This window comes from Doryrhamphus excisus, linkage group LG17, assembly GCF_037039965.1.
Source record: "Doryrhamphus excisus strain RoL-2023G ecotype Guam linkage group LG17, RoL_Dexc_Guam_v1.1, whole genome shotgun sequence".
Taxonomy (NCBI): domain Eukaryota; kingdom Metazoa; phylum Chordata; class Actinopteri; order Syngnathiformes; family Syngnathidae; genus Doryrhamphus; species Doryrhamphus excisus.
The window spans coordinates 6,785,853-6,802,449 of NC_136373.1; the positions used below are offsets into that span (position 1 = coordinate 6,785,853).

Sequence of the window (16,597 nt, forward strand, 5' to 3'; positions counted from 1 at the left end):
TGTGATTGGCTGGCTACCAGTCCAGGGTGTACCCCGCCTCTCACCCGAAGACAGCTGGGATAGGCTCCAGCACCCCCACGACCCTCGTGAGGATAAGCGGTAGAAAATGAATGAATGAAAACCTATATCTACATTCACTTAGTATTGGCAAATAGCTCAAAACAAATACTGAAACATTAAAAAAATTGCCACAAACTAAAAAAAAAAAAAAAAAGAAATACGGTAAACATTGCGCTAAATTGAGACATTTCAAGAAACAATACAAGCAGTTGCCGTTTATGTCTTTTTTTTTTCTCCATAGAGTGTAACTGCAATAGCCACTCTTCAGTGTGCCATTTTGACATGGCGGTGTATTTGGCCACTGGCAGCATCAGCGGAGGAGTGTGCGATGACTGTCAACACAACACCATGGGAAGAAACTGTGAAACATGTAAACCATTTCACTACAAAGACCCCTTCAAAGACATCCGGGACCCTCGAGTCTGCATATGTGAGTGTATACAGTACTATATACTGTACATATGTCTAAAACCCTCTTCTGTGTATTATTAAATGCATTGGTTGTGTATCCCACAGCCTGCGATTGTGACCCAGACGGTTCGGAGAATGGCGGCATGTGCGACAGCCACACAGAGCCATCACTGGGCATGGTGGCCGGTCAGTGTCGCTGCAAGGCCAACGTTGAGGGCCAACGCTGTGACAAATGTAAGACAGGATATTTTGGCCTGAGTGCCGACAACCCTCAGGGCTGCCAACGTGAGTATATACATAAATAACACACACAAATGCAGCACTGAGTTACACTACATGTTCTGTGGTTTATATTTCACTTCATTTAACAACTGGAATTACCATGAACGTAACCATGAGATCAATGGTCATCTGGTTGTTATGCCTTTTCTTCTCCTTCTTTGCCACTTGGTGGGAGTGATAGAGGCGTGGGTGCGCCAAACTGCGCTGCTCACGAAAATTGCAAAGTGTGCCGGCCACACTCCATTGGCGCCACGCCTGCCAAAATTAGAGCCCTGCCTGTCAAAGACCCACAATTACTTTTGAATATTCTGGTTAGAAAAAGAGTAACCCAGGGGTAATATTTGGGTTTTTAAAAATGGGAATATGAGCATATTTGTTTTTTTCAAAAGGATTATTGATGGTTACATCTTTCATTTATTGTGTGAAATAATTGCCTTATTTTTCCCTCCCCCAGCCTGCCACTGTGACCACAGAGGAACGGTGTCAGGCAACACCCAGTGCGACCCCGTCAGCGGAGACTGCTTCTGCAAGCGTCTTGTTACCGGACGCAGCTGTGACCAATGTCTGGTGAGAACCTCATCCTTACTGACGGACAACACACAGTCCTGATTGTCTCGCTGTCCGTCTTGTCCCACTTAACCAGGAATAGTCCAGGCAGGAATGTGAGCTTCTGCCTGGGTCTAAATTTAGTGCACGGATTTGAAGCTTTTCTGCTTGGTGTGGGTTTCTGCCGGTCTAAAAATGGGCAGGCCCCGACCCGGGTCGGAAAAGTAGAATGTATAAAATCTTGTGCAAAAGTTAAAGTAGTTGCACACACACAATAAAGTGTTGTTACTGCATCATCCACCATGACGGTGTCAAATAACAGGAAGCAGACAGTGATGATAGACCACAATGCTGTCAATGTTAGCTTTTCAGATTACAGGGTTGACTTCAGTGGTGTGACTCATGTTTTCGTCTTTTATTAAGAGATGAGGCTTCATGTTGTCATGGTGCTCATGCTTTCTCTTCTTTTTTATCTGTTTTCTATCTGTTCCGGAGGGAGTACAGATGAAATCATTTGAAAGGTCAGAGAAGAAATGGTCACACTAAAAAGATGGTTTGATGATAATAGATTGTCCTTGAAACTAAGTAAAACTAAAATCATGCTGTTTGGTAACAACAGAAAGGACACGCACCAGCAAATACAAATGGACTCTCTGGTTCTACCATATCTTACTTATTGTGTGGAAATATGGGCTAATAACTATAAAAGCAATCTTCACTCGCTGAATGTACTGCAAAAAAGGTCAGTAAGGATAATTCATAATGCCGCCTACAGAGAACATACTAACTCCTTATTTCTAAAATCACAAATACTTAAACTTGCTGATATAGTTAATCTTCAAACAGCTAAAATAATGCATAAGGCTAAAAATAACCAATTCCCTAAAAATGTCATCCAATACTTCTCTACAAGAGAAGAGAAATATGATCTCAGGGAAGAACTACATTTGAAACACTTCTATGCTAGGACTACGTTAAAAAGCCATAGCATTTCAGTATGTGGAATCAAACTATGGAATGGATTGAGTAAGGAACTCAAACAATGCACAACAATGAGCCAATTCAAGAAACAATACAAGCAGTTGATGTTTGCTAAATACAAGGATGAAGAGTCTTGAACCAGTCATGATGTGCTATATATATCACTATATTGACACTTACTATGGTACCCATTATGTCATTGGATGGTCATATCACCTCCTACTTTGGTACAAGGTGCATTATTAAAAAAAATATTAAAAAAACAAAAAAAAACCTTAAACTGTATTATGGAAAGCAGGAAGTGAACAAATGTAACAGTTACTGATTGTAAAAGTACCAGATGGAGGGGTAGGATTTAATAAGCTTTGCTTCTTCCTACTCCTTTTGGACATGTGGAACTGTGAACTGATTATGTGATGCATTCAATTGTAATCTGATGCATGTTCAAATGAAATTAAACCATAACCATTACCATCCGTTTATTTATATATTTATCCATCCTAGCCAGAACACTGGGGTCTGAGCCTGGACCTGAATGGCTGCAGAGGCTGTGAATGTGACATCGGAGCAGCTTTGGATAATCAGTGAGTGATGTTTATACATTGGAAGACCGGCATAGAAAATGAATGGATGGGTATTGGAATGCATAATAAAATTGTGTGGTGGAACATTTTGGCATTTTTAGTTTTATAATCTCCAGATGTTTCTAATCTAAAGTGACATTATTGGTGGAGTGATTGTTGGAAAATAAGTGAATAGTGGTTTTGGAAAGTCAATGTAAAAACGTTATGTAAAACGTTCACCATAGATGCTCCATGGAGAGTGGCCAATGTCGCTGCCGTAGTCACATGACAGGACGCCAATGCACACAGGTGGAGTCTGGGTATTTTTTCATGGCTCTGGACCACTTTTTATATGAAGCTGAGTTGGCCAAAATGGGTCAGGTGAGTTTTCCGACAAATATAATGATATTTATGACAGAATATACAGTATTTAGATTTGATGTACGTATCAGGGCTGCACACTGGAGACCAGGGAGCACCAGGCAGGCCGCCCAGCTACATGGACAGCTTCTGGGTTTGCTCGAGTACCAGAAGGAGGCACTTTGGACTTCCTCATTAATAACATTGCTTATTCCATGGAATACGACCTAGTCATCCGCTATGAATCACAGGTATGCATGCTTCACTCCTTGTAGAAAGTTCCAAATGCCAACCATGCCTTCTTTTCACATTCATCCCTATTCCAGATGCCAAGAGACTGGGAAGAGGTACGGATAACCGTGATTCGACCAGGACCAATCCCCACCAGCAGCCCTTGTGGGAACACTATTCCCGATGACGACAAACTTGTTGTCTCTTTGCCGGCTGGAGCAAGGTTTGTGAAAATGGGCCACAATTGTTGAAGTCATGGAGAAATAGCGCTAGTCTGTGTAGCATTATAGCATAGAGGACGCGGGGTTGCTAATAGCCTTTTCCCACCACAATTAGTGGCTCTACACGACTTTTTTTTTTACACACAGTCCTGCAAAACACATTATATGTTACCAATGCTAAAATGCTAAATCTTACTGTTGCGAGACATCTTGAAGTAACCTCTTTTCTTGAGAAACATCGGACTGTAAACTCAATAAACAAATTAATGCAGTTATAAAATCCTGTTTTTATCATCTTAGGCTTTTATCTAAAATTAAATCTTTTTTATCTTTGCGACACTTTGAGCCAGTCATGCACGCTTTTATTTCATCACGTCTGGACTACTAAAATGCACTTTACTCTGGAATTAGCCAAAAGTCCTTTTCCTGCTTACAGTTAGTCCAGAACTCTGCGGCACGGCTTTTAACAGGAACCAAAAAGGGGGAGCACATCACCTCAATTCTGGCCTCCCTGCATTGGTTGCCTGTTCGCTTTAGGATTGATTTTAAGATTTTATTGTTTTTTTTAAGGCGTTGAAGGGGCTGGTCCTCAAATACATCTCGGACCTCATTCAAATTTACTCTCCAGCGCGGTCACTGAGGTCCGAGGGCCAGCTCCAACTTGTGGTGCCCAAGACGAGACTTAAGACCAGGGGGGACCGAGCCTTTTCTGTGGTTATGGAACTCTCTCCCCTCCCAAGTAAAAAAGGCCCCCAACATCGAAAGCTTTAAGTCTCTTAAAGTCTTAAAACCCACTTTTATTCTCTGGCTTTTAATTTTCTAACTAATTGGCTTTATTTTTTAAACTTTTTTGCTTTGCTTCTTGTTTTTAATATTTTAACATCTATTTTACTATTTTATTATTTATCATTTTATTTGATCTTTTAGTTCTGGATTAAATTCAATTTGTACCTTTATTTATTGTATTTTATTTTAACTTTTTATGTTACTAGTCTGTGCAGCACTTTGGAAACTCTGTTTATAAAATGTGCTAAATAAATAAAATGGATTGGATTGGATTGTACCGTCTCCACTTCCGGATCGGATACGGGATCCAACACATACGGCTGCATGTTAAAAGAGGACATTTGAAAAAAGATAAATTGGCGTTTATCAACTCCTATAAAGTTGGCGGCACAAACCGGAAGTCTTTCTATGCACTCAACAGAGTGACCAACCACAGCAGAGTGCCTGGAGGCGGGCCGTGGGTGGAATACATTAAAACAAATCGTTTTCGCGGGAACCACAGAATTCAAAGAAATACAGCTGAATAGGTGCAGATTCTGGAAACACTAGAACGCTTGTAGCTGCTGTATAGGAGACCACAACTCAATACAAAGAGCCAAAAAATTAGAATAATACGTAGGTTGTCTAGAGATTATGGTGCATAACAGTTATGATTATAATAGTAATAATGTAACTATGAATGGTATAACTGTCACAAAAAAATAATATCATAAATATCAGGGAATTAGTCGTTGTCCTATTTTTGTCCTTCAGATTCGTGGTCCCTTCTCAGACTGTCTGTCTGGAGAGAGGTGTGACCTACACCATCCGCTTTGACTTCAGACGTTATCAGGACGCCAACAATGTCCTTAACGGCGCGGCCAACGCTGTCCTCCTGGTGGACTCTGTGAGGATAATTCCACCCCCCCTCCCTTTCCTTTCAGTCTGTCCTTTGTGCTAATTACTCTTCTCTTGGCTCTCCAGATTGCCTTGATGCCTCGTCATTCCTCTTTGGAGATGTTCAATGCCGGGGATCTGGCATCTAACACAAGAAAGCAGATGTACGAGCGGTATCGCTGTCACGAGGGGGCCAAGAGTGTGACTCGCCCCCCCATGAGCGACACCTGCGCTAAGTTGATCACTAGCATGTCGGCTGTTATTAACGACGGAGCTTTGCGTAAGTGAAAAATCGCTTACTTGACTTATTTTGTATATTGTACTTAGTACGCACTGTAGTTTAGTTATCTGATGTCGCCGCCTTTTTTCCCCCGACAGCCTGTAACTGCCACCCACAGGGATCCATCAGCTCTGTGTGCGATGTCCGCGGAGGTCAGTGTCGCTGCAGACCCAATGTCATCGGTCTACGCTGCGAGCAGTGTGCTTTTGGGACATACGGTTTCGGACCCTCAGGCTGCATTGGTGAGTCAAAGCAAATATTTCTCCATCATGCATCCTATACTCACTCATTTGCTAGGACTACGTTAAAAAGCCATAGCATTTCAGTATGTGGAATCAAACTATGGAATGGATTGAGTAAGGAAGTCAAACAATGCACAACGATGAGCCAATTCAAGAAACAATACAAGCAGTTGATGTTTGCTAAATACAAGGATGAAGAGTCTTGAACCAGTCATGATGTGCTATATATATCACTATATTGACACTTACTATGGTACCCATTATGTCATTGGATGGTCATATCACCTCGTACTTCGGTACGGGGGAGAAAAAAAAAAAAAAAAACTTAAGCTATTTTAGGAAAGCAGGAAGTGAACAAATGTAACAGTTACTGATTGTAAAAGTACCAGATGGAGGGGTAGGATTTAATAAGCTTTGCTTCTTCCTACTCCTTTTGGACATGTGGAACTGTGAACTGATTATGTGATGCATTCAATTGTAATCTGATGCATGTTCAAATGAAATTAAACCATTGCCATTAAGCCCGCCTCGTTCTCCCGCTGTGCAGCCTGTGGTTGCAGCCTGGAAGGTTCGGTGACCCGACTGTGTGACACGTACACGGGACAGTGCCAGTGTCGCCCCGGAGCGTTTGGGCAGCAGTGTGACAGATGCCAAGCGGGTCACTGGGGCTTCCCTAACTGCCGACCTTGCCAGTGCAACGGCCACGCTGATGAGTGCGACCAGAGGAGCGGCGCTTGCGTTAACTGCAGGGACAACACCGGAGGAGACAAATGTGACAGGTGATCTCTTACTGGAAATCGGGAATATACAGTATGCGAACCGATAAACCGGGAGTTACCGTGATCCGGCTTGGAGGTCACAGGAAATGTCTTTTTTTTTGTTGAATGAAGCGTTTTGATTCCAAGAGCTGTTAATGGAATGTTGGAAAGTTGAGTCTTCTTATATCGATTTTGTTGTGTCCGTAGGTGTGCCAACGGTTACTATGGTAACCCAATTCTGGGGGTAGCACCTGGTGGCAGTAGCTCGTGTCGCCCATGCCCCTGTCCGGACAGCCCCACCAGTGGGCGCCATTTTGCTGCTTCTTGTTACCAAGACAACCGCAACCGGCAAATTGTCTGCAACTGTAAGCAGGGATACACAGGTAAACTTTTTTTATGATGATTTCTGACAATGTGGGTAGTTTTGTGACCTGGGAATACAGGAATGTAACTAAACCTCACTAAGCTGGTGGTAACCTGTCATCGTTTCCTCCCTCCCTTATATTATCGGTACAGGGATTGTTAAACGCTCCAGGTTGACCATTTGTAAGCGTAAGTGGATCACCACTATCACCAGTTTATATCACGCATGGCAAAGTCAGCTTCTCTCATCTATGATTGGCCGTGTTAAGCACTATGTAGTAACATGGACTGTCCCTTTAAGGATCTCCAGACCACCTTCTGAACCTCAGCACAACATATTCATGCCATTGTACCCCACTGACATGGTTGGATGGTAAATAAAACTCTACCACAAGGGAGAGTCAGTTTTGTATTGGAAAGTTTTAAGAAAAATAAATATATCCAGACGATGTCCAGTGGGATATATTGTAGTTCTCTACACCCACATTTGAACCTGTCCGTTTTCCATTGAAGAATCGAACTGTCCTTGGTCCAACTTCCCTCCTTTCTCCTCAGAGGTCTGTCATCTTTCCCCACCTTCTCTAATTTCCTCCTGTACTCCTTTTCTACCAGACTCAAATATGTCAAGTATTTGGCACTGGTTACACACACACACACAAAACGCAGCACCGTGTGGCATGTAATTGTGTTGCAACTCTTGGAGTGAGGGGAGATATTAGATTGGAAGTGAAGTAAAACTTTTTAGAAAACTATAAAAAAGAAATTATTTTTAATGTTGTTTGGGTATAGTGTACTATATACAGTCGACGTTTTGGTTTTAACAATAAAGGTAGTCGTGGAATACTGACTGATCTCTCACTTCAGGTGCCCGGTGTGAGGAATGTGCCCCCGGTCACTATGGCAACCCCTCCCAGCCCGGTGGGCGCTGTCAGCCGTGCCAGTGCAACAACAACATAGACATGTCAGATGCGGACTCGTGCGACAGGCGCACCGGAGAGTGCAGGAAGTGCCTTTACAACACGGAAGGACCCGATTGCGGCATCTGCAGAAGCGGCTATTTTGGAGACGCTTCCAGGCGCAACTGCAGAAGTGAGTCCCTTGTTGACTTGGTAAAAGTACAATGTTGACATGTTGGTGTTCCCATCCCTTTAGAATGCATCTGTAATTTCCTGGGCACGGACCGGAGCCAGTGTATGGATCGGGAAGACTGTGTGTGCCAGCGATCCACAGGCCAATGCCAGTGTCTCCCAAACGTAATTGGGCTGACATGTGACCACTGCGCCCCTGGACACTGGAACCTGGCTAGCGGCAAAGGCTGTGATCAATGTGGCTGTGACCCCCACAACTCACTCACGTCGTTGTGTAACGAGGTAGCATAACCAAACCCTGATTGTTAGCATGATTTGATTGGACTCTCAAATGCATACGTAACTTCCTGTTTGTCTATACAGTATTTATTTATTTGTACAGTAGAACCACTAAGGTCAGACTCTGGATTTTATATGCACCATTGGAAATTGATAAAATAATCAGTTCCAAGGTCAAACTGTCACCATCATAAAAACAATTTTTGTGGAGGAAAGTGTTATATTAATTTTCCGAAGTGGCATTCAAGTGTAAAATGAATATTAAATAGGGCTGGCAAATGATAAAAAAAATTATAATCCGATTAAACACAGATTTTTAACTAATTAATCATGGTTAATCACCACTTTTACTGTATTTAATGAACAGAAAGATTCATTCATTCATTTTCTAGTGCTTATCCTCACGAGGGTCGCTGGGGGGGCTGGAGCCTATCCCAGCTTGTCTTCGGGCGAGAGGCGGGGTACACCCTGGACTGGTCGCCAGCCAATCACAGGGCACATATAGACAAACAACCATTCACACTCACATTCATACCTATGGACAATTTGGAGTCGCCAATTAACCTAGCATGTTTTTGGAATGTGGGAGGAAACCGGAATACCCGGAGAAAACCCACGCATGCACGGGGAGAACATGCAAACTCCACACAGAGATGGCCGAGGGTGGAATTGAACTCAGGTGAATAGAAAGATAAATTATGATATATATTTGTATGTATTAAGAGCTCCAAATGAACTGAATATGTCAGTCAAGCTAAAACATTCCACACAAGTTTAATTTGTCTGATGCGAGTCCCTTTAATAGTAGAACATTTGAATCACACTTTAAATCACGTGATTATACGCAATGAGGGATTGTGTTGAATTTTTTTAGTCAGTGACTGATGCACGATCGTTCCCGCTGTCTTGAATAAAAATATGCACCGTTTACGTTATGAAACGAAAAAGTGCAAGGTGCATTATTGAGAGCAAGTATTGAGAGGGGTGTCATATTTTTTCTATATTTGCTTGATGCCGGGGGCTGCACGGCAGAGACCTGAGTTCAGTTCCACCCTCAGCCATCTCTATGTGGAGTTTGCATGTTCTCTCTGTGCATAAGTGGGTTTTCTCCGGGTACTCCGGTTTCCTCCCACATTCCAAAAACATGCTAGGTTAATTGGCGACTCCAAATTGTCCATAGGTATGAATGTGAGTGTGAATGGTTGTTTGTCTATATGTGCCCTGTGATTGGCTGGCTGGCGACCAGTCCAAGGTGTACCCCTCCTTTCGCCCGAAGACAGCTGGGATAGGCTCCAGCACCCCCGTGACCCTTGTGAGGATAAGCGCTAGAAAATGAATGAATGCTTGATGCCGGCAGGTCTTGAGTGTATGGGAAGTAAAAGGTCTGACAAAAGCTATTTGTCACCACCTAAATAGGCACAAACAGCCGAAAAAAAGTTCTATGCACACTTTAAAAGTAACATTTTTGCGGCATTACATATTGCACAATCTTAGGGACGTTGAACTTTAGCGGTTCCACTGTTTTTGTATTAATGTACATCATAAATAAGGGTACCTTTTTCCTTTAGAGGACATTAAAACTTTTCTACATGTGTTGATGCAGTTTAGTGGCCAGTGTCAATGCCGTGATGGATTTGGTGGGAAGACGTGCACGGACTGTCAAGAGAACTACTGGGGAGACCCCAGGACACAGTGCAGAGGTCAGCAACACGGGCAAACACAGCAACAGACCCGAGATTCGAAACATTTCTCATATTATTACTGTTTAGAATAAGTATAGATTAGTAGTATAGATTACCTCCATGTTGACTTCCTTCCTCCTGGTTCCAGCTTGTGACTGCGACTGGCGAGGCATCGAGACGTCTCAGTGCAACCGTGCGACAGGTCACTGCGTCTGCCAGCAGGGGGTCTCAGGGGTCCGCTGTGACCAGTGTGCCCGAGGGTTCTCCGGCATCTTCCCCAACTGCCAGCCCTGCCATCAGTGCTTTGGGGACTGGGATCGCATCGTCCAGGTGCAGGATCTCATCTACTATCGAGGTCTGATCCTCAGTTCCTAATCTCGGTTTCTTCTCCACCAGGACTTGGCGGTGCGAACAAGATCTCTGGCCGAGCGCGCCCATGAGATTCAAACCACCGGGCTGACTGGAGTCTATGAAAAGGCTTTCAGGGATCTAGAGGAGAAACTGGCCCAAGCTCAAGGCATCGTCAACTCACGGAACGCAACCGCTGCTGCCATTACTACTCTGATGGAGCTTATTGAAGAGCTCAGGTGCATACTACTTATTACTTGTAGTACTCAGCATTAATAAGTTACAGAACAGGTTAAAAACCGGATAATATCTCCACAGAACTCAGGTGGGTGACACCACTGACACACTGAACCGTCTGGAAGGAGATCTGACCGTCGTCCAGGACAGCAACTCGGAAGCAAGCAAGGATCTGAGTTCATTAGAGCGAGAAGCCAAAGAACTGAACCTGACTTCAGAGCAGCTCCATCACCAGCTGGATATTCTCAAAAACTCTAATTTTCTAGGTGAGTCGTCCTTCTTTCATTTTTTATTTTCACCCTAAATGTCAATTGATCTCCTCCATTTCGTCCAAAGGCGCGTATGACAGCATTCGTACGTCTTACAACACGTCTCGGCATGCGGAGCGGCGCGCCAACGAGTCGACGGTGACCAGGCCCAGCACAGTCAGCCTCTCGGCGGACACCCGCCGTCGCGCTGAGCGCATCATTGCTTCCAAGAAGGATGACTTTAACCGCAAAAATGGCGGCAACAAGCGTTCGCTGAGCGAGCTCAAGACCAAAGTTAACGGCCTGGACGTGCAGAAGATCAACGAGAAGGTCAGATTTAGTTTAGAACATAATGCACTCCAAATTGTCCATAGGTATGAATGTGAGTGTGAATGGTTGTTTGTCTATATGTGCCCTGTGATTGGCTGGCCACCAGTCCAGGGTGTACCCCGCCTCTTGTCCGAAGACAGCTGGGATAGGCTCCAGCACCCCCTGTAACCCTCGTGAGGAAAAGCAATAGAAAATGAATGAATATTTTTGCAAAAATAAATCATATTTTTAATTACCTCTTATGGCCCACCTGCAGTACCACCACGGCCCACAAGGGGGCCGCGGCCCACACTTTGGGAATCACTGCCCTAGACCATGATGTTGAACAATTGGCTATATGATATATTTAACTGGAATTGCTGATCCAAACATGTCTATATGTGGCCTGTGATTGGCTGGCCACCAGTCCAGGGTGTACCCCACCTCTCACCGGAAGACAGCTGGAATAGGCTCCAGCACCCCCCGCAACCCGAGAAAATGAATGAATGATTGCTGATCTAAACAACCAGTGATTTATAAAAGGAAAATATGGAAAATGACCAGATTACAAAACTTTGTCATACCACTGTACCTGTCCCACAAAAAGGTGTGCGGTGCTGCCGGTGACGCTCCATGTGAAGAGAGCCCCTGCGGTGGTGTAGGTTGCCGTGACGACGAGGGAAAGCGTCACTGCGGCGGCCTGAACTGTAACGGCGCTGTAGCGGCGGCCGATAACGCCCTGGAGAGAGCCAAACACGCCGAGAAGCAGCTGAACAAAGCCATGGGAGAAGTGGAGGGGCTCTTCATCAAGGTACGGACGCCATCTATATAGCTCCTCTGGAATGAAATATTAGCAGATGTTTTTACAGCGAGTTGATTGTGGTACCTCGCTCAGGTGGCGGAGGCAAAGACAAAAGCGGAGGAGGCCAAGGGTAAAGCTCAAGCAGCACTGGACAAAGCGAAAGTCACCAAAAACAAAGTGGAACGCTCCAACAACGACTTAAGAGACCTCATCAAGCAGATCAGGGACTTCCTCATGCGTGAGTCCGAACAGGAGTAGAATGAAGCAGAGCTTATTTAATCCTACGTAGCCTCAAGCGGTACAACAGAATGTGACGTTTTTTTGTTTCAGAGGATGGGGCGGACCCTGACCACATCGAGGCGGTGGCAAACCGCGTGTTGGAGCTGTCCATCCCAGCTTCCCCGCTCCAAATCAGACAGCTGGCAGACGAGATCAAGGAACGTGTTCAAAGCCTCTCCAATGTGGACGCCATCTTGGCGCAGACGCAAGATGATGTGCGCAAGGCAGAAAAACTGCTGCTGGATGCCAAGAGAGCGAGGTATTATAATCATTATGGGAGGATTGGGAGACAGTTGGATAACGCTCTCTCCCATACTGTATGTGTGTCGTGAAGGCATCATGCTGAAGGCGTGAAGACCACAGCAGAGACGGTGAAGCAGGCCTTGGTGGACGCCAAGACTGCTCAGACATCTGCAGAAAAGGCAATCGCCAGAGCCAGAGTGGACATCGATGACACCGAGACTCGCTTGGCACAGGTGACGAAATACAAAGCACCCGAACCTTGTACTTATAGTGTATACTTTATACATACTGTATATACAGCGTCAGGCAAAATGATATGAAATAGTTGTAGGTTAAATAAAACGCAAATAAAGTAAAGAAACTAAAATTTTGGTTTTAATGCAGATTAAGTAGCTCTGAAAAAAATGGTGTTTTGAGATCATTATGGGATCATGTCTACTAAGATTGACGTGCAAACGGAACGCTGGTTGTGATTCGTTTTGATAAACCTTTTCACAATAAAAGCGCGATTCTCACCAGTTCAATTCATGGCAGCAACTGACAAAGAAACGCAAAACAATGGCATTATAAAGAAACAAAGCAAAATGGCATTATATGAAAAAAAATGGCATTATATGTACTTTTCGAAAATAAAAACACTTTTTTGTTTTACTTTATTTGCCTTTTATTTAACCTACAAATGTGTCAAATGTGTCAGATCATTTTGCCTGACCCTGTATATGTATGTATGCGGGTGTGATCACGGATTTGGATGAAATGTTCGGGACTTTAAAATTATTCATGAAATAATTTTAATTAAATAAATGAATATAATTAATTTAATAATTAAATACATTTTCCCCAAATTCAAAATTTTAGAATTATAAGGAAATAAAGCAAAATGGCATAGGGGGAAAAAAATTGCATTATATGTACTTTTCAAAAACAAAAACACTTTTTTGTTTTACTTTATTTGCCTTTTATTTAACCTACAAATGTGTCGGATCATTTTGCCTGACCCTGAAATAATTTTCATTAAATAAATTAATATAAATTAAAAAAATTAATACATTTTTAATAAATTAAAAATTTCCCCAAATTCAAAATTTTCCATACCTACCACTACTTCCACACTTTTGTTTCTTTACTTTATTTGCCTTTTATTTAACCTACAAATGTGTCAGATCATTTTGTCTGACCCTGTATATGTATGTATGTGGGTGTGTTCACGGATTTGGATTAAATGTTCGGGAATTTAAAATGAATGAATGAATTAAATAAATAAATAAATACATTTTCCCCAAATTCAAAATTTTCCATACGTACCACTACTTCCACACTTTTGTTTCTTTACTTTATTTACCTTTTATTTAACCTACAAATGTGTCAGATCATTTTGCCTGACCCCGGTATATGTATGTGGGTTTGTTCACAAATTTGCATGAAATGTTTGGGAATTGAAAATTTTCCCCAAATTCAAAATTTTCCATACCGACCACTATTCCACATTTCTCAACCGATTCACTTCATTCAACAAAGTCAGGACATTTATGCTATTAGCCACAGTACAAAAATTCTCAAACTACTGGATATTTAACCTTCCATGTAAGGTGTTAGCATGCTAATGTTAGCATGCTAGTTTTGGCGCTTGGCGGAGCTCTGCAATGCTTTTTTAGTTGTCATTGATATTGTTAGCAAAGAGGTGGCATGCCCCCAAAACACTAAATAAAATACATTTGTATCTATTATATCATCTCCTCAGATTGAATCAGAGACATCGAACGGTGAGAGGGAACTTAGCGAGGCCATGGTGCGTTTGGGCACGTTGGGCCGAGAGATCAGTGTGCTGAAGACCAAGCGTGCCAACAACAGCATGGCAGCAGCCCGGGCCGAAGAGACGGCCACCATGGCCAGAGACAAAGCAAACGAAGCCAAGCAGGTCATATTGTGTGTTCACAAATCAAGGTCGTGTATTGACCTTGCCGCCATACTGACTCAAATCATCAATTGGATGTCCAGATTCTAGACGGGCAACTGACAGATAAGTATCATGAGGTGAAGCAGCGAGTCAGCACCAAGGCCAAAGCTGTACAAGATGCAAAGACTAAAGCAGAGATGCTTCGGGATGAAGCAAAACAGCTCCTGCAGGACGCCCAGAATAAGCTAAAGAGACTAGCAGGTACTGCTACTTGACTTGAAATGCTAATACCCAACTAGTGTGGTAATTAACATGGTGTGTTTTGTTTCCACAGAGCTGGAAAAGAACTATGAGGAGAACCAGAGAAGGCTGGAAGGGAAAGCTCGTCAGCTGGATGGCTTGGAAGACAAGATGAAAGCCATCCTCAATGACATTAACAAACAGATCCAGATCTACAACACATGCCAGTAGTAGTACTTTGCTGTACTACTACTGTACTACTACTGTACTGCATGAAGAACATTTCATAAGAGGAACATACTGATAAAAGGTGAACGTAATGCAAGTTGTATTGCTTATCAGTGGAATTGTAAATGTGTGTACTGTACTATCAAGAATATATGTATAATTTAATTTACAGACGTCAACATGTCCAAATATATTCGTGCAAAGAAACCACTGTTACACTATAATTATTACAGAAGTTTTTTTTTCATTTTATTTTACGTATTTAAAGGAAACAGAGACCAGGTTCATATTTTTTTCAATTTCCTAACAAAGCTATGCCAAAGAAGATAAGAATAACCAAAACTTTTCACCTAGCTGGAGTTTTGAAATATGAAGGAATGTTATGGCCGCTTTGAAAAGAAATAACAAATAATTGTCCCTTACTACATCGCGTTTTTTGTAAAAAAAAAAAAAAAATTACGCTTCATGAAATAACTTCTCCTCTGATTACGTGTGGAAGTGGTAAGTATTTTTGGCTACTTTGTCCTTCTTCCTCACTCCATTTGAAAGGAGAGGCTATGCTAGCAGCAGCCTGTCTGTTATGACCCTGCAGCGATCCCGTAACATGAGCAATATCGATGTAAACAAAGAACAATAACAGTGTGAAAAAGTGACTATAGGGGTGTTATTTCAAGTCTTCAGGGCTCTATTCATGTTAAAAGTTCTGGAACCAATTAACCGCGATAAATGAGGGATGGCTGTAATAGGATGAATTACTATTAATATAAATTTTATAATTTTACAATATTTGTTTTTAATGAAAATACTAAATACTAATAAAATAATTATTTAAATAATGTTTTCTAAAAAAAACAAATATTCTTATATTATTACTTTATATTCGCAGAATTTGTGTATTTTTTCCTTGTCTGTGTGGCCTTTTGTTTTTACAAAATGACAAAGAAAATAAAAGTACCCATACAATACTGTACTGCTTATTATATTACAGTGCCTTATTTTGTTAGGTTGGCTGATATGGACCTTAGCATATATCATATATTGTATAATGACAATTTAAAACATATAATTTAAATTCATCATCATCATTCATTGTTAATTCTCCTTGCGCTTAAGTTCATGTTGAAGAAAATAAAGTTTGCTCCCGCATTCAACACTCCGTCTCAGACTCCCGCTTTTGGTGTTTCGTCACATTTCTTTATCAGTAACAAACTGGCTAATTTGTGTATATCATATCACCAAGCAATTGAACTACGTTGGCTTGTAAAAAGAACTTTGGCAAGTTTGTAATGGCGGCCTGTGTTACACAGATTTCTGTGACAGATTGCTTTGACTTGACTCTTCCACAAGATGTCGCCAATGTTGCTTTTCAAAATTCCGAATCTGTTCCGGTACAATGTGACATAGATTGCTTTGACTTCACTGTTCCACAAGATGTCGCCAGTGTTGCTTTTCACTGATGCATCAAAGCTCCGAATCTGTTCCGGTACAATTTGAATGAAAACTTCATAAAGCTTCACCCGCCATTCCCCAAGATATAATCATTCAACCACACTAGCATGCTAAACTAAGCTAACGCGCTAGCTCCCATTCATGTTGCAACATTCCGCCAACTTTCCACGGTGTTTATCTCCATTTCAACCTGTTTAGTCCGGAAGCTTATATGATGCCACACGCATGCGCGAGGACTACGTCACTTCTTTTTTTAAGGAAACGTTCGCTTCTTCGACGTCACGTGCTGTGGTAATTTTTTTTTACAT

The 16,597-nt window shown here is 42.3% G+C and overlaps 1 protein-coding gene across 2 annotated transcripts in view; it reads left to right on the forward strand.

Annotated features, from left to right (window-relative positions):
- lamb2 (laminin, beta 2 (laminin S)) overlaps window positions 1–15,977 on the forward strand; it is a 37,739-nt gene extending 21,762 nt beyond the window's left edge. The window contains exons 10-36 of one of the 2 annotated variants that reach the window (XM_058084771.2): window positions 302–490; window positions 577–756; window positions 1,208–1,320; window positions 2,785–2,864; window positions 3,089–3,224; window positions 3,296–3,454; window positions 3,530–3,657; window positions 5,195–5,327; window positions 5,405–5,597; window positions 5,696–5,839; window positions 6,387–6,618; window positions 6,805–6,980; window positions 7,114–7,149; window positions 7,825–8,049; window positions 8,113–8,330; window positions 9,931–10,027; window positions 10,158–10,339; window positions 10,406–10,596; window positions 10,676–10,860; window positions 10,931–11,172; window positions 11,759–11,962; window positions 12,047–12,191; window positions 12,284–12,491; window positions 12,567–12,708; window positions 14,217–14,393; window positions 14,474–14,633; window positions 14,707–15,977. In XM_058084771.2, coding sequence (XP_057940754.2) covers window positions 302–490; window positions 577–756; window positions 1,208–1,320; window positions 2,785–2,864; window positions 3,089–3,224; window positions 3,296–3,454; window positions 3,530–3,657; window positions 5,195–5,327; window positions 5,405–5,597; window positions 5,696–5,839; window positions 6,387–6,618; window positions 6,805–6,980; window positions 7,114–7,149; window positions 7,825–8,049; window positions 8,113–8,330; window positions 9,931–10,027; window positions 10,158–10,339; window positions 10,406–10,596; window positions 10,676–10,860; window positions 10,931–11,172; window positions 11,759–11,962; window positions 12,047–12,191; window positions 12,284–12,491; window positions 12,567–12,708; window positions 14,217–14,393; window positions 14,474–14,633; window positions 14,707–14,843 — 4,412 coding nt within the window. In that variant the 3' untranslated portion in view covers window positions 14,844–15,977. The remainder of the gene's footprint in view (window positions 1–301; window positions 491–576; window positions 757–1,207; window positions 1,321–2,784; window positions 2,865–3,088; window positions 3,225–3,295; window positions 3,455–3,529; window positions 3,658–5,194; window positions 5,328–5,404; window positions 5,598–5,695; window positions 5,840–6,386; window positions 6,619–6,804; window positions 6,981–7,113; window positions 7,150–7,824; window positions 8,050–8,112; window positions 8,331–9,930; window positions 10,028–10,157; window positions 10,340–10,405; window positions 10,597–10,675; window positions 10,861–10,930; window positions 11,173–11,758; window positions 11,963–12,046; window positions 12,192–12,283; window positions 12,492–12,566; window positions 12,709–14,216; window positions 14,394–14,473; window positions 14,634–14,706) is intronic. The other variant, XM_058084772.2, reaches the window with a different exon arrangement.
- The last annotated feature ends 620 nt before the right edge of the window (window positions 15,978–16,597 follow it).